The following is a 22651-nucleotide window of genomic DNA, read 5'->3' as shown; positions in this document are numbered from 1 at the left end:
TCTGAAAGCCTTTCCACACTGATTACATTCATAAGGTTTCTCTCCAGTGTGGATACTCTGATGCTCATCAAGATTGGAGCTCTGTGTGAATGTTTTTCCACATTGATTACATTCATAAGGTTTCTCTCCAGTGTGGATTCTCTGATGTACATTAAGACTGGAGCTCTGTGTGAAAGCCTTTCCACAGTGATTACATTCATAAGGTTTCTCTCCAGTGTGACTTCTCTGATGTACAGCAAGACAGGAGCTGAATCTGAAAGCCTTTCCACATTGATTACATTCATAAGGTTTCTCTCCAGTGTGGATTCTCTGATGCTCATCAAGACTGGAGCTCTGAGTGAAAGCCTTTCCACAGTGATTACATTCATAAGGTTTCTCTCCAGTGTGGATTCTCTGATGTTTAGCAAGACAGGAGCTGAATCTGAAAGACTTTCCACATTGATTACATTCATATGGCTTCTCTCTAGAGTGGATGCTCTGATGACTAATAAAGTGTGATCTGTAGCAGAAAGTCTTGCCACATTCATTACATTTATAAAACTTCTCCCCAGTACGAATCTTCTGGGATCTATCAATATCTGAGTTCTGATCAAAGGCCTTCCCAAGTTGAGTACGTGAGAATCTTTTCATTCTGGGGTGAAATCTAGGCTGGTAAGGAAGAGATGAATGAAGAGGTGAGGTTGCTTCCCATTTATTATATTCATCAGGCTCCTTTTTGATGGGAATTTGCTGATGAGTAATGAGCTTAGAGTTCTGACTCAAGAATTTCATACCTTTATCACTTACAGAAAGCATTCCTGTAGTATCACTTTTCTGATGTCTAATAAGGTCTGAACTCCAGCTGAAGGCCATTTCCCACTGATTACCTGGAGACATTGGCATTTCAAGAGGCTTCCCATGGGACTGAAAAAGCTCTAGCCCCTCGGTAAAGCACTTGCTATATTCACTATCCTGAACACAGTTATTCCCTGAGGTCATTTTCCTAAGATGATTTAGGACTGAAGACTGTCTGAATCTCTTTCCAGTTTCATCAAATTCACAGTTACTCCCAGGATTTTTATCTACCTTGATATTAGAGTAGTGGATTTCTTTCAAATTGAAGTTACAGGGACCATCACTCATGAATCTGTGCAGGTCACATTCTTCCACAAAAATTCCCGGCTTTCTAGTCATCTGATTTACTTCATATTTGGTCTCTCCATCTGAAGAAAACAAACAGATATATGCAAAAGGATATATAGATATCTGGAAAATAAAGATGATATTTGTAACTCATGAGTCCTTTGTCAGTATTAGGGTAGTGGGAGGGAAAAAATTATATGTATGTATATATAGACAGATAGATAGAGGGCACAGGGTGAGTGGAAGATGAAGGGGTGATATCTGGAAAATAAAATTAAGGGGTGAGAGAGGATTATACTGGGAGAAGGAGAAAGGGAGAAGTAGAGGGAGGTAAAATATCTCACATGAAACAGACAAGAAAAGGCTTTTACAGTGGAGGAGAAATGGGGGGAGGTGAGAGGGAATGAGTGAATCTTATTCTCCTAGAATTTGGCTTAAGGAGGGAATAACATACACACTCAATTGGGTATTGAAATCTGTCTTACCCTACAGGAAAATAATGGGGGAAGGGGACAAGAGAGCAGGGGGTCAATAGAGGGGAGGGCAGATTGGGGGAAGGGATAATCAAAAGCAAACACTTCTGAGGAGGGACAGGGTCAAAAAAGAGAACAGAATAAATGGGGGGTAGGATAGGATGAAGGGAAATATACTTAGTTTTTCACGACAGGACTGCTATGGAAGTGTTTAGTATGACTACACATCTATAACCTGTATGAGATGCTTGCCTTTTCAATGAGGGTGGGTGGGGAGGGAGGAAGGGAGAAAATTTGTAACCCAAAGTTTTAAAAACACATGTTAAAAATGTTAAAAAGAAAAAAAGAAAAAAAGCAATTATTGCCAAGAAAAACAGAGCTGCTACAAGTATTTTAAAATATATAATTTTTTTTCTGTTTTCCTTAATTATCTTGGGAAACAGACCTAAGAGTAGTATTACTGGATCAAAGGGTAGACACAGTTCAGTAACTCTTTGGGCATAATTACAGAATGTTCTGCAAAATGGACGATGTTATAAAGAAGAGCCCAGACTCAGTTCCTTAGACTGGTGTCTTAAAGACTTTTTAAAGAGATTGAAGTGAGTCCTTCCGATTCTCTCAGGCACACCTCCTTTGAATGGGAGAGTACACCGAGTACAGAAGCCAGAGCAAGCTATATGGTTAGTAATTGCCTAGCTCTTCCCTTCTGGATCAGAATTGGCCTTAATCCTTCTAGATTACAATCTTCCTTATATGCCCTGTTCATATATTTTATATACATGTGATCTCCATCCCTTAACATACATTTTGTGCCTAGAATTGTGTTGTCACTCCTTTCCTGGATGGAGAAGTTAGCCTGTCGGTGCTGATTTCTTATCGACTTATGTGGAAACTTAACTCTTATTTCTCACAATGATCAGTTCACAGTTCCACCAACGGTGGATTAGTGTCCTGAATTTTCCCTATCCCTTTCAACATTTATCACTTTTCCCTTCTATCATTGTAGCCTACCTGACAGGTATAAGATGATACCTAAAGATTGTTTTAATGAGCATTTCCATAAGAAATAATGATTTACTATGCTGCCATATAGGAAAATAGATAAGAGAAAGGGTGGGGGGACATAGAAGGGAGGGTAGATTAAGGGAAGGGGTGTTCAGAATGCACACTGTCTTAGAATGGAGGGAGGGATGAGATGGTGAGAAAATTTGGAACTCAAAATCTTGTGAAAGTGAATGTTGAAAACTAAAAATAAATAAGTTTTTAAAAAAGAAATAATGATTTAGAGCATTTTTTCATATGACTGTATATAGCTTCAATTTCTTCATCAGAAACTGCCTGTTCCTAGCCTTTGATCATTTATCATTTGGGGAGTCACTCATATTCTTTTAGAGTTGATCAAGTTCTTTATATATTTGAAATATGAAATTCCATCCCCGCCCTCCATTTTCTGCTTTCCTTCTGATCTTGGCTACATAAGTTTTATTTGTACAAAACCTTTTTAATGTTATTTAGTAAAAAATCATTCGTGTTGCACCTCTTCATGCCATGTCTTCTTTATCCACAAATTGTTCATCTCATCATAATTCTGATTGGTAATATGTTCCATCGTGTTCTTTTAATTTCCTATGATGTCTCCTTTTGTATCTAGATTATGTATCCATTTGGACCTTATCTTGGTAAATGGAGTATGATACTGGTCTCTGTCCAATTTCTGACAGAATACTTTCTAGCTTTTCCCACCATTTCCACCAGATCAGGAATTCTTATCACAAAAACTTGTCTTGACATTTTTCAAACACAGAGCTACTATAAGCATTTGCTACCATGTCTGTACGTCTACTCTGTTCTGCCCATCTAACTTTCTATCTCTTAGGCAGCACCAGATAGTGTTATTATTACTATCATTAGGTTTTTTTAAATTTTATCTATTTTATTTTTAACTCATGGAATAGAATAAACACTTCCATAATATTATATAATAAAAAAATGATTGCACATGAATCAAATTATGTACACAGCAAATCAATTATGTACAACTTCCTATTCCTTTTAAATAGGTGATAAAGTGATCATGTAAATTTCTTCTTTTTCCCTTCCCTCTTCCCTTTGCACTAGAGATGGTCACCAAGAGATACAAACATGTATACACATGTAAAATCATTCCAAACATATTTCTATTGATCACTTCTTTCTGTAGAGGCAGATAGCATTTTCCCTCATATGTCCTTTGGACTTTTTTGGGTGTTTATAATGGTCAAAATGGCTTATTTGCTCGAAGTTGTTCTTAAAAATATAATTGCTATTTCAGTATACAATGCTCTCTTGATTCTGTTCCTTTTCTCTCTTCATTATTTTGTGCAAGTCTATCCATGTTTCTCTAAGATTATCAAGTTCATCATTTCTTATAGTACAGCAGTACTTCATCACAATCATCTACTACAACTTGGTCAGTCATTCCCCAATTGAGGGGAATCTAGTTCTTTGCCACCACAAAAAGAACTGTTATCTATATTTTAGAACATATTGCTTCTTTACCTTTTTTGCTAATCATCTTTGGAAATACAACCAGTAGTGGTATTGCTAGGTCAAAGGTTATAGTCCAGAGGTAGGGAACCTATACCCTTGAGGGCACATGTAGCCTTCTAGGTGCTGGGGTGCAGCCTTTTGACTGAGTCCAAGTTTTAGAGAACAAATCCCTTTATTAAGGGTATCTGTTCTGTGAAATTTGGATTCAGTCAAAGGGCCACATGTGATGACCTAAAGGGTCATCACATGTGGCCCTTTGACTGGTATAGTCAGTTTAATAACTCTTTTGGCATATTTCCAGATTGCTCTCTGAAATGGTTGGATGAGTTCACAACCCAACCAACAATGAATTAGGGTCGCAAATTTTCCACATCCACTCCAACATTTGTCACTTTCCCTTTCAATCATTTTAGCCAATCTGGTGGGTGTAAAATGATATCTCAAAATAGTTTTAATTTACATTTCTCTATTCAATAATAATTTAGAGAATTTTTTCATATGACTATAAGTTGTTTTTATTTCCCCATTGGAAAACTGCCTGTCTATATCCTTTGACCATTTTTCAGTTGGGGAATGACTCATTCTTATAGATTTTACAAAGATCTTTGTATATTTTTTTATATTTGAAGTATGAGAACTGTATCTGAGAAACTGAATATGAAATTGCCCACCTCCCCCGCCAATTTTCTCTGCTTTCCCTTTCCTTCTGATCTTGGTTACATTGCTTTTATTTGTACAAAACCTTTTAAATTTAATGGAATGAGAATTATCCATTTCACACCTCACTCTTTTCTCTGTCTCTTGTTTATTCCTAAATTGTTCTCCTGTCCTTAAGTCTAACAAGTAATATGTTCCACGATCTTCAAATATTCTTGTAGTATCTCTCTTTAAATTTAGGTCATGTATCCATTTTGACCTTATCTTGATAAAATATAAAACATTGGCCTATGCCCAGTTTCTGCCATACTTCTTTCAAGTTTTGCCAACAATTTTTACCACGTGATTAATTCTTATTCCAAAATTTTAAGTCTTAAGGGCAGCTAGGTGGTGCAGTGTATAGGACTCCAGCCTTGGAGTCAGGAGGACCTAAGTTCAAATCAGGCCTCAGACACTTAACACTTACTAGCTGTGTGACCAAGGGCACTTAACTCTGCCTCACCAAAAAGCAAAACAAATAACAAAAACAAAAACAAAAAAAAACAACAAATTTAAGTCTTTACATTTGTCAAGTAGGAGGGTATTCTATTTGCTGCTGTAAATTGTACATCTACTCAGTTCCATTGATGTACTTTTCTATTTCTTAGCCAGCACCAGTTTTGATAATTACCACCTTATAATACACTTTAAAATCAAGTTCTGCTAAACCTCTTTCCTTTATATTATTTTTTATTAGTTCCTTTCATATTCATATTTGTTCTTCCAAAGGAATTCTGTCATTTTTTTTCTAACTCAGTAAAATGAGGCTTTGGTAATTTCATTGGGATGACGGGGAAGGTACAAACTAGTTTAGGTAAAATTGTCATTCTTATTATATTGGCCCTGCCTGCCCATGAAGAATTAATGTCTCTAATTATATAAGTTTGATTTTATTTGTATAAAGTGTTTTCACATTTATCTTCACATAGTCCCTGGGTGCATTCTGGCAGGTGTACCCCCAAGAATTTTATACTGTCTAGAGCAGGGGTGGGGAACCTGTGGCCTCCAGACCACATATGGCATTCTAAGTCCCTGGGTGAAGCCTTTCGACTGAATCCAAGTCTTATGGAACAAATGCTTTTATTAAGGGGATTTGTTTTGTGAAGTTTTGATTCAGTCAAAAGGCTGTACTTGAGGACCTAGAGGGCAACTTGTGGCCTTAAGGCCACAGGTTCCTCATCCCTAGTGTAGAGTTCTTTTAAATGGGGTATTTCTTACTATCTTTTCTTGCAGGGTTTTGTCAGTGATATATAGGAATGTTGATGATTTACATGAGTTTACATTATATCCTGTTTCTTTTCCAAAATTATTGTTTCAATTAATCTTTGAGTTGAGTCTTTTAGATTTTCTGTGGATATCCTTGACAAAAAGAGATATTTTTATTACCTCATTCCCTAGTCTGATTCCTTCTATCTTTTTCTTTGCTTACTGCTATTCTAGAATTTCCAATACAATATCGAATAATAATGGTGACAGTGGGCATCTTTGTTGAACATTGGATCTTACTGGGAAGGTTGCGAGCTTCTCTTCATTACAAGTAATGCTTGCTGACAGTTTTGGGCAAATGCATTTTATCAAGTTAAGGAAAAATCCATTTGGGTCTATATTTCCAAGTGGTTTGTTTTTTTTTTTAGTAGAAATGAGTGTTCTATTTCTCATAAGCTTATTCAGCTATTAATATATTCATGACTTTTCTTGTTCTTATTATTGATATAATAAATCATGTGAATAATTTTTCTTACATTAAACCATCCCTGATAAAAACCATTCCTGGTATAATTCCCAATTGGTCACAATGTAGAATCTTTGTAATATATTGTTGTAATCTCCTAGCTAGTATTTTACTTAGGATTTTGACATCCACAGACATTGATGAAATTGGCCTATAATGTTCTTTCCCTTTTTTATTCTTCCTTATTTGAATATCAATACCATATTTGTTTTATAAAAGTTTGGTAGTTCCCCTTCTATGTCTATTCCAAATCATTTATTTAATACTGGAATTTGCTGACCTTTAAAATGTTTGATAGAATTCCCTTGCAAATCCATCTCATCTGGTTGCTTTATTCTTAGGAAGCTCATTTGTGACCAGTTCAATTTCTTTTTCTAAAAAAAGATGATTTAGATGTTCTATTTTATTTTTCTGTTAATCTCATGAGAATAAGGTTCCAGCACTACAAGCCCTCCCCTCCTATCTGCATCCTGTGTCTCACTTCTTCCTTTCAGGACTTACTTCTAAGTAATAACTCCTCCATTTTACCTCTGCCTACCCAATTCTATTTTTTAGCAATCAACCCATCATACTCAACTCAGCTTTTCTTTTAAATTACTCAAGTAAAGATGACATTCTTAAGGGTACTGGTAGCATTCTCTCATGTAAAAAGTAAATAGTTTGACCTTATTGAGTGTCTTATATGGCCTTTAATGTTTACCCAGTGTTTCTTCTGGATCTTTTATGTCCAATTTTCCATTGAGTTCTACTCTTTTTCTCATAAATACCTGAGTGCCTTTCAGTTCATTAGATGTTAATCTTTTTTCATTCAATTATACTCTGCTTTGCTGAGTGAGTTATTTTTGTTCACAACCCCAGGTGCCTTGTTCTATAAAATATAATGTCCCAAGACCCATGGTCTTTTAAGGTAGAAGCTGCTAGGTCTTGTGTTATCTTGATTACAGCTCCATACTATTTACATTGGTTTATTTTTCTTGTTGCTTGTAGCATTTTCTTCCTAATTTGGGAGCTTTGAAACTTGGCTATTATATTCCTGTAAGTTTTCATCTTGGGATATCTTTCATGGGGGTGAATAGTGAATTTTTTTTTCTATTTCTACTTTACCTCTTGTTCTAGTACTTCAGCACAATTTTCTGTAATAATGTCTTGAGATACTGTATCTAGATTCTTTTTTTGGATAATATTTTTCAGGTACTGTAACAATTTTTATATTGTATCTCCTTGATCAATTCTCCATATTTGTTTTTCTAATGAGATGTTTCACATTCTCTTCTAATTTTTCATTCTTTGGGTATTTAGAATTTTGGGGTGTCATGTCATTAGCTTCCTCTTGCTGAATTCTAGTTTTTAAGAAGTTTTATTTTCTTTCTCATTTTTTAATCTCTTTTTCTAATTGGTTGACTTTCTTTGCCTAATTTTCATGATTTCCTGGACTGCTCTTATTTTTTTTTTCCTCTAATTTTTCCTCAGTCCCTTGTTTGATTTCTTCAGTTCCTTTTTAAGCTCCTCTAAGAATTCTTTTTGGGCTTGTGACCATTTGAAATTTCTCTTTGAAGCAAGAGTGATTTCCTCTTTTAACTTCACTTTCTTCTTTTGAGAATGAACCCAGATCTTTATCACCAGCTACCTGACTGATAGTAAATTACTTAACTTGAAAAGGCTGAAAGCCTCAATTGATAAATGGTCAAAGGACAGGAACAGGCAGTTTTCAGAGGAAGAGATTAAAAATATCTATAGTCATATGAAAAAAATCCTCTAAATCACTATTGATAAGAGAAATGCAAATCAAAGCAATTCTGAGGTACAATATCACACCTATCAGATTGGCTAACGTGACAAAACAGGAAAATAATAAATGTTGGAGAATATGTGGACAAATTGGAACATTAATGCATTGTTGGTGGAGTTGTGAACTGATCCAACCATTCTGGACAGCAATTTGGAACTTTGTCCAAAGGGCTATAAAACTGTGCATACCCTTTGACCCAGCAATAGCACTTCTAGGTTTGTATCCCAAAGAGATCATACAAATGGGAAAAGGATTCACGTGTACAAAAATGTTTATAGCAGCTGTTTTTGTGGTGGCCAAGAATTGGAAATTGAGGGGATGTCCATCAACTGCAGAATGGCTGAACAAGTTGTGGTATATGAATGTAATGGAATACTATCGTGCTATAAGAAATGAAGGGGTATTCAGAATGCATGGCCATCTTGGGATGGGGGGAGGGGAGAGATGCGGAGAAAATTTGGACCTCAAAATCTTGTGGAAGTGAATGTTAAAAACTAAAAATAATTCATCATAAAAAAAGAAATGATGAGCAGGCAGACTCTAAAAAACATGGAAAGACTTATATGAACTGATGCTGAGTGAAATGATCAGAGCCAGCAGAACATTGTATACAGTAATAGCCACGTTGTATGATGATTAACTTTGATACACTCAGCTTTTTTCAGCAATACAATGATCTAAGACAATTCCAAAAGACTCATGATGGAAAATGCTATCCACATCCAGAGAAAGAACTATGGAATCTAAATGCAGATCAAAGCACACTATTTGTTCTTTTATTTTTTCTCTTCTGTTTTGTTTTCTTTTTTCTCTCATGTTCCTCCCATTAGTTCTAATTCTTCTTTACAACATGACTAATGTGAAAATGTTTAATGTGGATGTATAAGTAGAGCCTATATCAGCTTGCACATCATCTTTGGGAAGGGAAAAAAGAGGGAAGGGGAGAACATTTAAAACTCAAAGTCTTATGGAAGTGAATGTTGAAAACTAAAAATAAATTAATTAATTATACATATTTTTTAAAAAAGAAGAAAAAAATCAAAGGCTGAAAGCCAAGAACAAAGCGGAGGAAGAATTGATGCACGCAGACTGCTGTGCACTCAACGAAGCTTCTGAGTCTGAGATGCAGCAGTGTAAGAATCAATTCTCTCTGCCACTTGTACTAACTTTGGCCTAATAATGAACACCAAGAGAAGGAAGTCATTACCCAGGAACAGCAGGTTCTGGACGTTCTCCAGCATGACCTCCTTGTACAGCTCTTTCTGAGAATGGCTCAAGAGGCCCCACTCCTCCTGGGTGAAGTCCACAACCACATCCTTGAATGTCACCAGCTCCTAAACCATCAAAAGTCACATCATTTAGGGCTGGAAGAGAGACTCCGTAATTCATTTACTCGAACCCTCCTTAAGAGGAAACTGAAGCCCAGAGAAAGGATTTGCCTAAAAGTCATATAACCTTTTGGTGTGTCACAGCCAACATTTGAAACGAGTCATTGATAATCTGATGGAATATTGAGAAAAGTATTTTCTCTTTGAAGTGAGAATCATGTTGGCATAATAAAAGCCAGAAAAAATGTCTTTCTGTACAAGCTTCTCCCGGTGGAATTAGAGAGAAGGCTCGATCTGTGAGGTGTAAGAATCTGTGGAGAAAGAAAGCGATGTGAAATTCCTCCCCGCCAGAAATGTCCTAAGTGACATAGTAAGAAAAATCTATGAGGAGTTTGTGAGAAGTAAGTACTGTTATTCTTGGAAGGGAAATTGAACAGTGATACTGAGGAAAGAACAAAGAAAAAGGAATTATTTGATAAATTTCCTTAGACTTGGAAATAAATTCTTAACTAGATGAAAGTATGGAAAGGATTCTAAAGAGATATTACTCACAAGATGGCCTCAACTGAGTGGAATGAGACTGTTTCCAGTCAAGTAAAGCAGAGTTCTCTACTTTTCCACTGAGAGGTTGCGATGACGCTGGGTATGATGTGTCATGGTCAAAAACATCTGCTGCCATTGCTTTATGATGGCTTGCAATTGTTCATGGAATATATTAATTCATTGCATTATTTAATTATAGAGAAATAAAAATACCTATGTGGGGAGAGGGTTCCTTGATTCAGTAAAAATGTAATATTTTCTGAGCTGGGGTTGGAGATTGAGTTAATGCATAAGAGAGACCTTGACACTATTTATGAATGTAAATTATTTCAACATGCTTCTGGAATTTAACCAATGGGAGCAGAAGTGAAGAGGCAGACTGGTGGATATCATGGAAGAGAATGGTGATATCTGTAAATCCTTTGATACTTGGGACAGCTCATCTATTTATCCAACTTGCTACATGTAGAACACATGTTTAGCCAATGCACATGGCATTTGATGCTCTTCCATTTCTCCCAGAATGATATGATTCACGTTTTCAGAGGTTTTACCATTTTAGAGCAATTCTCTTTCATATAGATAAAAATCTCTTTTCACATTTTTGTCGTTTTGATTTTTAAGACATCTGATTTGTCATCTGTTTGTAATCTGTATTTTATTTTAGCTTCTTTTTCTAATATTGAACTTCTGAGCAATTAACGAATTTATTAGACCTTTCCTGATTTTTTAGATTCCCAAGAATTTACAAAATTTTCCTTTTCACTTGGTGTTCTGAGTCATGATTCTTCATTGCATTGTATTCACAGTATGAATAATCTCTGTAGGAAAGCCATGCTTTCATTTATTGATAATTAGTCTCTTGAATCCCTAACTTGTTCTTATCAGAAGCTCTTGCACACCTCTTTCCTTCTCCATCCCCCCACAGCCTCTCTTCCCCACCATTGAGTGAGCTCATGGACTCCAAACCTCCCAGAAGGAGAGGGTCAGCTCACACATCTCCACACTTGCCCCTGGCTGCACTACTTTGGGACTTCTCACTGACTTTGCTGCTGCATCCCGAGTGTCTTTAGCCCAAAATCTCTTTCTTCGGTGTGTTGTTTTCCCCTTGAAAGTGTAAAGTTCATGGGCACAGGACAGTCTTTCTTCTTTTCTATTTGAATCCCCAGGCCTTAGGCCTTAACACAGTGCATGGCACATAGAAGTCCTTAACAAATGCTTATTGAACACTGACTACCCAAACATTGTCAACTGCGTATCGTGCTTTTTATTTTGTGTTAAAAGTCCATCATGATCTAGACATCATTTACTTTTGCAGTCTTCCTACACTTTATTTCCTGCCACCTATTCTGATCCAACGACACTGGCCTCCTCTTTATACGAGGAAGAAGACACTCCATCTCTAGGCTCTGGTTATACAAGTGTAGGAAGGCCAAACACTTCCATAGTAGTCCTGTTGTTAAAAACTAAGCATATTTCCCTTAATCCTATCCCACCACAATTTATTCTATTCTTTCTTTGGATCCTGTCCCTCCTTAGAAGTATTTACTTCTGATTACCCCTTCCCCCAATCTGACCTCCTCTCTGTCACCCCCCTGCTCTCTTGTCCCCTTCCCTCCCCCCACATTTTCCTGTAGGGTAAGATAGATTTCCATACCCAATTGAGTGTATGTTATTCCCTCCTTAAGCCAAATCCAATAAGAATAAGATTCACTCATTCCCTCTCACCTTCCCCCATTTCCTCGCCACTGTAAAAGTCTTTTCTTGTCTGTTTTATGTGAGATAATTTAGCCCATTCTACATCTTCCTTTCTCCTCCTGCCATAATCTTCTCTTACCCCTTATTTTCATTCTCCAGAAGTCACCCCTATGTCTTCAACTCACCCTATGCCCTCTATCTATTATATCTATATATACATACATATAATTTGTAAACAGTTCAACCTTAATAAGTCCCTTATGATTTCTCTTTCCTGTTTACCTCTTCATGCTTCTCATGAGTCTTGTATTTGAAAGTCAAATTTTCTATTCAGCTCTGGTCTTTTCATCAAGAATGCTTGAAAGTCCTCTATTTTACTACATGTCCATTTTTCCCCCTGGAAGGAATATACTCAGTTTTCCTGAGTAGGTGATTCTTGGTTGTAATCCTAGCTCCTCAGACCTCCAGAATATAATATTCCAACCCTTCCTCCAGTCCCTTAATGTATAAGCTGCTAAATCTTGTGTTATCCTGATTGTGTTTCCACAATGCTTGAATTGTTTGTTTCTGGCTGCTTGCAATATTTCCTCTTTGATGTGGGAACTCTAGAATTTGGCTATAATATTCCTAGGAGTTTTCCTTTGGGGATCTCTTTCAGGAGATGATTGATGGATTCTTTCAATTTCTATTTTGCCCTCTAATTCCAGAATATCAGGGCAGTTTTCCTTGATCATTTCTTGAAAGATGATGTCTAGGATCTTTTTTTGATCATGGCTTTCAGATAGTCCAAGAATTTTAAAATTATCTCTTCTGGATCTATTTTCCAGGTCAGTTGTTTTTCCAATGAGATATTTCACATTGTTTTCTATTTTTTCATTCTTTTGATTTTGTTTTACAATGTTTTGATTTTTCATAAAGTCGCTAGCTTCCATTTGTTGCATTCTAATTTTTAAGGAAGTATTTTCTTCAGTGAGCTTTTGGACTTTCTTTTCCATTTGGCCAGTTCTGCTTTTGAAGGCATTCTTCTCTTCATTGGCTTTTTGGACCTCTTTTGCCATTTGGGTTAGGCTATTTTTTAAGTTGTTATATTCTTCAGTATTTTTTTGAGTCTCCTTTAGCAAGCTGTTGACTAGGTTTTCATGATTTCCTTGCATCACTTTCATTTCTATTCCCAGTTTTTCCTCCACTTCTCTTACCTGCTTCTCAAAATCCTTTCTGAGCTCTTTCATGGCCTGGGACCAATTCATGTTTTTCTTGGAGGCTTTGGATGTAGGAGTTTTGACATTGTTGTCTTCTTCTGGTTGTACGTTTTGATCTTCTTTGTCACCAAAGAAAGATTCTATGGTCTGACTTTTTTTTTTGTGCAGTTTGCTCATGATCCCAGCCAGTTACTTGAGTTATGAACTCTTTGTTAAGGTAGGGGTCTGCTTCCAATGTGGAGAATGTACTGTCCCAAGCTTTGGGGAGTTTGTGCAGCTATTTTCAGAGATACTTCTAGGGAACTGTAAATTTTCAGTTCTTCCAGGGTGATATGATCAAGGGTGAGGTATTTACTCCTTTCCTGGCCTGTGCTCTAGTCTATGAGTGACCACAAGCACTCTTTTTTGCCTTGGAACTGTGAGGAGGATTCCCTCTCCACCACCACTACTAGCTCCACCACACCAGCACTCCTCCTTGCTCCAGGACCACCACCTAGAACTGTGACCCAGATTCTTGCACGAGCAAAGCAAGAGAATCCTGCCTCAGCACCAGCAAAGAGATCCCTGCAATCTGATCAACCACTCGATTCCCCCTCAGTCTGTAGGCCAGAAGCTCAGGAAGCCCCCCCCCCGGGGGGGCTATGCTGGGGACTAGGGCTAGGACTGAGCTTCTCTCTCACCATGGTCACAGACTTTCCCTACTGACATTCTAAGTTTTCTTTGGTGTTCATGGGTTGAGAAGTCTGGAAACTGACACAGCTGCCCATGATTCAGTCCTCTGAGGCCTGCTCCAGGTTCACTGAGGCCTGTTTTGCCTGTGCACCTGCACTGAACTGCATTCCTCTCCCCGCCTGGCGCAATAGACCTTTCCAATCAACCATCAAGGTTGTCTTGGGCTGGAAGTTTGTTTCACTTTGACTTCTTGTGGGTTCTGTTGCTTTAGAAGTTTTTTAAAGCCATTTTTTACAGGTATTTGGAGGGGTTTGGGGAAGAGCTCAAGCAAGTCACTGCTTTTATCCCACCACCTTGGCTCCACCCCCATCTCCCCCCTCTTTAAGGAAACCTTGCCTAAACCCTCACTACCCTTCGAGCAATCATTCTGTCTCACCTCCTTTTCTCAGCCAAACTCCTTGAAACATCTGGCTGAACGTTCTACTTTCCTCTCTCACTCCCTCCTTAGTTATTATTCCTCTGTTTCAGTTGTGTCTGACTCTTCTAGACCCCATTTGAGGTTTTCTGAACAAAGATACTGGAGTGGTTTGCCATTTTCTGCTTGTTATAGAGATGATGAATTGAGGCAAACAGTTAAGTGACTTGAGTGACTCAGGATCACACAGCTAGTGTCTGTGGCCAGATTTGAACTCATGAAGTTGAATCTTCCTGATTCTAAGCCCAGTACTCTGCCCCTAGGGAACCTTGTAGCTCCAAACTCCTTAAGAGTTTACAACTTGGCTTTCATCCTTCCTTTCCTGAAAGTGCTTTCTGCAGAGTTAGCATTGATGCTTTAGTTGGATAATTTGATAATCTTTTCTCAGTCCTCATCCTAACTGACCTCACAGCTTCATTCAACACTCGACCTTGGTCTTCTTGATCTTCAACAAGAAGCCTTTCTCGGTCCACTTTCTCTCTTTGTTTTCTTGAAATTCACCTTATACTATGTGCCTACTATGTCCCAGGCACAAGCACTTTACAAACATTATCTCATCTGATCCTCACGCTCGCTCTTCTGTGTAGGTCCTACTGCCACCATTTTACAGTAGAGAAAGCTGAGACCAACTCGTTAGGAAGTGTCTAAGGCCAGATTTGGATTCAGGTTTTCCTAAATCCAGGCCCAGAACTTTATCCACTGTACCTCCTTGCTTCTGATCATTGAAGTAGGTATGTATGTATGTAGACACGTTTGTAGTTATTTACAAATTTTTCCTGTTTTCCTTTTGCATTCTTGGAATTCCAAGTCTGTAAGTTGTTTGGATCATACCAGATGCTTAACAAAAATCTTGTTGACTTGCTGACTTGACTAAAGACATAGGGAAGTGAGCTCCTTGGTGGGGGAAGGGACTGCTGACTTTGCTTTGTACCCCCAGCACTTAGCACAGTGCCTGGCACATAATCAGTGCTTCTTGAATTAGCATCAATGAGTTCCCAGATCATGAGGATTGGAGTCATTCTCTTATTTTCTGCATTCCAAGATCTGACACTATCAATGTTATTCTAGGAAAGGGTCTCATTTTGAATCAAGGCTGGGAGCTCTTCAGAGTGACTTGGCTTAAATGTGTAAATGCCATACAGGATATTGCAGGTGGAATTTTCTAATTCTCCCAAACCACTTTGTTATTTTATTTAGGCAATTTCTTTCCAAGGCTGGTAAGCTTTGATGACCTTCCTCAAAAGGAAGCTTCAAGACACTGACCTCCTGAATCCCCTAAGAACTTCACAGATACAGAGTATGTATAGGCTCTTTTGTCCATCTGGAATTATTTTTCCAAATTAACAAAAATATCACAAGAAATATTAGATTCACAATACTACCAATAATATAAACTTATTGTGAATCAAATAAAATCAGTTCAGTGGAAAGCATTTCTGACTTTTCTCATATAGAAAATCAGTTTATCTATTTGTCAATTTGGTATGTTAGACTGATTGCATTCAAGTATCAGTACAATCATTTTGAGTCAATGATGCTTTTAATTCTTGCTTTATAATTTATAAATGTATTATTGCCTTAATGTTAGAGTTTAAGAGAATTTTTCATTAAGATACGCTCCATGCAAAAAGGATTAAATATCACAAGCATCCTAAGAGGAGTACACATGTGAATTGAAATGAGACCATATTATAATCAAGTTTAGGAAAAATGCAGTTCCATTTGCAACCAGAAATGCCAAAATATGGGGCCCACTCCTTTGGCCCACTCTCCTGCCAAAGTTTTCTTGTGGCAGTCTTTATACACAGAAGGAGGAGAATCTGACTCCCAAAATAGGATGAAGGATGGAGAATGGGAGTTGACAGACAGATGAGGGAGAAGGAGCCCTCGGTGGAAACCAGTCTTTTGCATTTTGGCCCAGGTAGAAGAGGGGTCATTCTCATGGCCATGGCATCACAGCTGATAGAGATAAGGAATAGGGGCAAAGAAGAAGGCAGGAGCCTGAGTTTCTGAACCTGAGTGTGAATGGAAAAAGAGGATGATCCTGGGGCCTCAGGACTCAGGCAGAGAGGGCCTCTTGGACCCTCCCAGAAAGGGCTTGGCCCATTGAGGCTCATGAGGCCTCTTCTGCTTTCCACCTGGCCTACCTTTCTAGGGAAGCTCTCCCTTGGACTCCTTTTCTTGGCAGACCCCCTGACTGGCAGCCCTATTAGATGAGATAATTATCTCCTAGAAAACCAGTTCTGGGCTTAGTGTTCCCAGGTAGATCTGAGCCAGGAGGTCAGAAAGATCAGATGACCTACTCTAACTGACTAGCCTGGAAAGGAGAGGTGGTCTTTGATGCCACTGTCATGCCATGATTCCTGCCTTCACTCGGCTCTCTAGAGCCCATCCAAAGGCCTGCCTATCATGATTGTGGGGACCTCTCAACCAGCGCAACCATGATCCCATGACTGCTGCTCTCTTGTCACCCCCTCCCAATCTATCTTCCTTTAACTCTGAGAGGCTCAGTCACATCTTTTGCACTCATATCCCCCAACTCTTACCACTGAAGCTTTCATACAGCAAGTGGGTAATGGTTTTCAAAAGCGAATTTTTGAGAAAACATGACTGACTCCATTTGATGCTATACTGGGTGTTCTTATATCAATGTATTCAATGTCCCCTTCAGTACCTCCCTTCCCCCCTTCTCTTTGAGAAAATACATAGACCTAGTTCTTGTCCTGTTATCCTGTCTAAGAAGGCACAAAGGGCTTGGTAAATGTTGAATAACTACCTGCCTAATCAAGCAGCTACTGTTTTCTTTGGATGGGTGTAAGTGGCTATGCTAAAGACCTTTCTAAATCTAACTCCAAATATACATTTTGTTCTTTTTCCCTAAAAATGTTCTTTTTCCTCATTCTCCCTCTCCTAACCTGATCTTAACTAAAACTTCTTTGTAAGCCTGCCTACAAGAAATCAAGGATCCTACCCAAAGGAGATCCTACCTCAGGAGAAGAAACTGTCTCTATGTTCTCTGTAGAACTGAGACACATATGTCCATCAGTCACTCCTGGAGCATGTCACACTCTTGAGTGGATAAATAAAGGACAGTACACTGTCTGTCTGTAACCTGTGCTCCCTTTTTTTGGCTATCCCTACCAAGGACCCTGACAATTCTCACAAGTTCAAATGAGATAATAAGCAGACACCATATCTACCCGACCTGTAAGGCAACTGCCATCAAGCTGATGCCACTTTATCTTCTGGGAGGAATTTCAGCTAGGTGGAAATAAGGAGAGAGGCCTGGGCCTGGAGTCAGGAAAAACTAAGTTTAAATTTGACCTCAGACACATAGCAGACCTCCAAACCCTTTCCAGTCTCCTTACACCTTGGTCCTCTTCTCTCTGACTGGCCTCCTGGCTGATCCTTGACCAGACCCTCCATCGCCTGACCCTGTGCCTTCCCAATGGCTGTCTCTCATGCTTGGAATGTCCTCCCTCCTGACCTGGGCCTCCTGGCTTCCTTCACATCTCAGCTAAAATCCCACCTTGTGAAACAAGCTTTTCCTCATGCCTGACACTACTAGAACCTTCCCTTTCAGGGTGCCTCCCATCCGTACTGTAGAGACCTCTTTTGAACACAGTTGCTCACAGGTTCTCTCCTAAGTTGACTGTGAGCTCCTTGAGGGTCAGAATTTTTTAACCTTCCTTTGCATCTCCAGTAGGTTAGCATAAAGCAGCCACTTTCTAAATGTTTATTGACTTGATCTAGAAAATGACAAATGAGATGGATCCTGAGAGACCAAGGGAAGACATATGTGGCTTGAGGCAAAAGGAAATGAGCAGAACCAGGAGGACAATTTCTGCTCTGCCAACAGCACCACAAAGGCCAACCTGCGTCTAACAGGATAAAGCTTCCTTGGCTCTCTTGGCTTCCAGGTTTGCTGATGTGGTCAGGCCTGTGGATGGACTGGACTCACCTGGGATGAGGGTCTCTGGGTCCCAGGGGCCATTCTCTCTGTTTCAAGGCTCTCTCCTTGGAATAGGCTTTGGTCATCTGAAAGGTGACCTGGGGAGAGAGAAGAGTCAGAGAGACTTTGCCTCAGCCTTCCCTTCCTAGGGTGGATGCTGACCTTTCTAGAATTATGAAGGGTGAGATCTCAGAACAGTCATAAAGGCATTGCAGTGCCTTTAGGGGAGAGACTGCATCACAGGAGGAGGGCTGCAAGGGGGCTCGGGCTTCCATGTAAGGGATTCTAAGAGAGCGATGGCATTCTAACCATGGGAGAGGCCAGCCTAGAGACAAAGCCCGGGATGGAGCATGACAAAGGAGGAGGAGCCCAAAGGCCAGATTGGCAGCTCAGGCTGGGTGAGGAGGAGCTGTGCGTGTAACCAACTTGGAGAGGTAGCTGGGGCCAGGTTCTGAAGAGATTTTAAACCACAGACAGAGTCATCTATAATTGTTTTTTCTTTAAATTTTAATTTTTTGGGAGGGGTTAGGCAATGGGGTTAAGTAACTTGCCCAGGGTCACACAGCTAGTAAGTGTTATGTGTCTGAGGTCGGATTTGAATTCAGGTCCTCCTGACTGCAGGGCTGGTGCTGTATCCACTGTGCCACCTAGCTGCCCTGGCATCTATAATTGTTCACAGATATTATGGGAGCCACTGGAATTTACTGAGTGGAAGTGATATAGGAAGGACTGTACTTTAGACATGTCCATCACCTTCAGCTTAGATTTTTTCTCCCAAAGCCTATTAAGTGGTTAAGTCAATCCAGTTAAGTTCCTGGACAGCTCCTATGAGTGGAGGTGGCTCATATGGGCAGTTTGGCCCAGTAAAAGAAAACTCTTTCTGCAGCTAGTATTCCAATGTGCTTCAGGAAAAAAGTGGAGGGGAGAGGTACAGATAGCATTTGAAGGCTAAAAATAGACAATAAAACTTCAATACTTACAGATAACAATATACCACTTTCAGACTGAGACAAATTGAAAGGATAAACAGAAAGAAGATTTAGTACCTCATTTGTTATCTGGAGAGGGGACTAAGACAGAGTGAAGAGTCAGGGAAGGCTTCTAGGTGCTAATGTAGAGGAAATAAACTGAAATTGGGGAAAATAGCTTCTCCCCAGAAACACTTACCTTAGAAGTCAAAGAAACTGAGCTTCCTTATAAGGTTTTGTAAAGGCAGAAAAATGCTCAGTCTGTACTTTATTCACAGGATAAACCCACTGATTCTGTCTTAAAGGAGGCCTCCAATAACTTGGCAGTCCCCACCAAGATATTCTGAAGAAATTAACTAGAGATCTACCTCCTCTGGTACAACCAGACATTCTGTTCAAAGGAAAACATCCCAGGGGCAGCTAGGTGGCGCAGTGGATAGAGCACCGGCCCTGAAGTCAGGAGGACCTGAGTTCAAATTCAGCCTCAGACCAAATATGGGACACTTACTAGGTATGTGACCCCGGGCAAGTCACTTAACCCCAATTGCCTAAAAATAAAAAAAATATCCAAAGGAAAACATCCCCCCTGAAAGAAACTTTGCAACTCCTGAGACCAAAGTTCTCCCCAAACCCAAATCACCTGTCTGTCTCTATTACCCAATCACCCCAATGAAGAAAGTGGCTGCCCAGCATCCCCAGATGGACTAAGTGTGGGTCAAACCCTATCTATGGCTCTATTTCCCCTTGTTCCCTTGAGATACTATCTACAGGGTAATTGCCAGGGAGCTGATGCTACTTTATCTTCTGGGAAAAATTCCAGCTAGGCAGAACAGGAGAGAGAGAGGTCTGTGCCTGGAGTCAGGAAGAACTGAGTTCACATTTGACCTCAGGCACTTCCTAGCTGTGTGACTTTGGACAAGTCACTTGAGCTGTTTGTCTCACTATCGTCAATTATAAAGAGGGGAGAATAATTGCACCTACCTCCAAAAGGCTGCTTTGAGGATTCCACTGGTCAAGTGCTTGGCAGTGCCTGGCACATGAGTGGTATATAAATGCTAGCTTTTACTATTTCTGTCCAGAAGAGGGCGGGCTAAGGAATCCCCCAATACTAAACTCAAATTCCTTAAGGTGAGATAGTGTTTCTCCTTTGCACCCCAGTGCAGTGTCTGGAACCTACAGATGAGGAAACTGAGGCTGAGACGTTAAGTGACCTGACACAGCTGATATCTGAAGCAGGATTTGAATTCAGGTCTAGCTGACTGAGGTCCATCACTACCCACAGCACCCCCCAGCTAGTTACCTTCATAGAGATGATGGAAAGTTAGCTACAAAAAAGCAGGCCCAGACTGAGGGGGAGTTACTCCCATGGGGAAGGAGGTGGGCAGGGAGAAAAGGAGACCAGGTCACATCTGAGGAAGGACTTACCTATCCCTCAGTTATCAGCCCAACATGCAGGTGGAGAACCAGGACAGGAGAGAATCTCCAAGCACAAACACACCTGTTTATCCAATAGGTAACCATGGCTGACCACCACCATTGCTACAGGGGAGTCAGGAAAAAGCCAACGAAGGGGCAAAACCGGGGCTGGGGCACCTGAGGCCTACAAGTCACAGGTTCCCTGCCACTGGGCGAGGCCCCAGCCAAGGGTCTTTGGAAATAAGGAGACCATTGCTTTTAGCTGCCTGAATGATTCCCAGGAGGTGAAGAAGGGAGCAGGGGGTGGGAAAACTAGACACCATCCAGTACAGGGAGCCTTTTCTAGGAAACTACCTAAGAAAAGGAGGAAAGAGGATTGCTGAAGGAGAAGGTCAAATGAAGATCTTTTAAAGGGGGGGGGGGTGAATCTGGGCATTTTCTTAGTTCAGTGAGCAGCTCAGTGCATTGAGGGCTGAAAAGAAGATGTAGTTCAGTCATTTTCAGTGGTGCCTGAGTCTTCCTGACCCCATTTGAGGTTTTCTTGGCAACAGTATCGGAGTGCTTTGCCATTTCCTTCTCTAGTTTGTTTGATAGATGAGGAAACTGAGGCAAATAGGGTTAAGTGACTAATCATAGAGCCAGTAAGAGCCTGAGGCCAAATCTGACCTCATGAAAATGAGTCTTACAGTCTCTAGGCCTGGAGTTCTATCCACCTTGCCACCTACCTGCCCTGTGGAATGAAAGACCTGAGTTCAATTTCCACAAAGACAGTGTCATGTTAACTCTGGGCAAATGATTTGACACTTCTCTATAATAATATGGCCTTTGTCATAGAAACAAAGGCTTTTTAAAACCCTATGCCCAGAATAAACGGGATATTATGTCATCTAATCCAACCCCCTAATTCCACTAATTGGAAAATGAGGCCCATGATATCGAATACAAGTGTGCTGCAGACTTCTTTATTCATTCTTTTATCATTCCCCTTCCATACAGATACTCCACTCACTGACCTTTCTGCCCCATCCCACAGAACAGAAACCAATCGCCCAGCTCTGCTCCCTCCAACCTGGAAGACTCTCCCCTTCTCCCCCTAGGCCTCAGCATCCTTCAAGATGGTGCTCAAATCCTCCCTTGTGCAGGCCTGCCCTGGTTTTCTTCCTCCATCTCCAACTGCTGCTGCTTTCCTCTCAGAGCTTCCCTTCCATGTGTCTCCTCTCTCTAGAAGTTTGAGCTCAGGAATTATTTACAAGTTATCAATAGAGAACCAGGCACAAAAATTGAGAAGGCCAAGGCCCAAGCTGGGTCTCAGAACCAGGCTGGCGTGGAAACCTTCAGTAAGTCACTGAGAAATTAGTGACATGGAATATTTCCAAGATTCAGGCTAGCTATGGCATTCAGGGATATGGGATCATCTCCCAGGAGATGTAGAGACTCCGCCTGCAGAGAGTTCTCCAATATCCTTAAATTATATGGCAACCCTGGCAAGGAGTATTTTTTTTTTTGTCTCCAGCAATTGGCTGGGACTGGAATAATGGATGGAGGAACAGATCGATGGGGCTATTGAGCAGACACAAAAGGAAAACCTTAGAGCTGGTAGTGGGAGCAAGGGAGGGGATGAGACTTGGGCTGGATAAACCATCAGCATTTCTAAAGTTTTTGAAAGTCATTATCCCATCGCAGACCAGCACAACTTGGCAGTAGGTAGGGGCCAAAATTAAAATAGGATAAACTTCATGGGGAAAAGACTCACTTGTCCAGTAAAGATGTAATTAACGATTAAAGTGTTTCTCAAAAACCCTTTTTTTAAAATTGGGAAACAACACAGAACGTGCCATCAGCGAACACTTCTTCATGAAGTCACCCTTAGTAAAAGACTCCCAAGCAGCAGCAATTTCTTTAGAAATCTGAAAAGTAACCCCAGTAGCACCTCAGTTTCAGAGTTTACTCTCTTGAAAAATCATTGTTCCCCACTGAAACTTTTCAGCAGCTTGGATGCTTTAATTGGTTTCTTATCGGTGTCCAATTTGCTTAAGTCACAATGTTTTGCTTTGAAATG

The 22651-nt window shown here is 40.0% G+C and overlaps 1 protein-coding gene across 1 annotated transcript in view; it reads right to left on the bottom strand.

The window, feature by feature from the left end:
- LOC114041555 (zinc finger protein 420-like) overlaps positions 1-18250 on the bottom strand; it is a 19252-nt gene extending 1002 nt beyond the window's left edge. Inside the window, exons 1-5 of the mRNA XM_027860065.1 lie at positions 18218-18250; positions 9549-9675; positions 6570-6590; positions 731-1202; positions 1-568 (exon numbers count right to left, since the gene is read on the bottom strand). The exon at positions 1-568 is cut by the window's left edge and continues 1002 nt beyond it. Coding sequence (XP_027715866.1) covers positions 1-568; positions 731-1202; positions 6570-6590; positions 9549-9675; positions 18218-18250 — 1221 coding nt within the window. The remainder of the gene's footprint in view (positions 569-730; positions 1203-6569; positions 6591-9548; positions 9676-18217) is intronic.
- Positions 18251-22651: the final 4401 nt, after the last annotated feature.

The sequence above is a fragment of the Vombatus ursinus genome, unplaced genomic scaffold, assembly GCF_900497805.2.
Source record: "Vombatus ursinus unplaced genomic scaffold, bare-nosed wombat genome assembly UNPS02014175.1, whole genome shotgun sequence".
NCBI classification, from domain to species: domain Eukaryota; kingdom Metazoa; phylum Chordata; class Mammalia; order Diprotodontia; family Vombatidae; genus Vombatus; species Vombatus ursinus.
Note: the sequence above shows the minus strand (reverse complement) of the source record. Positions and strands in the feature narration are given on the sequence as shown.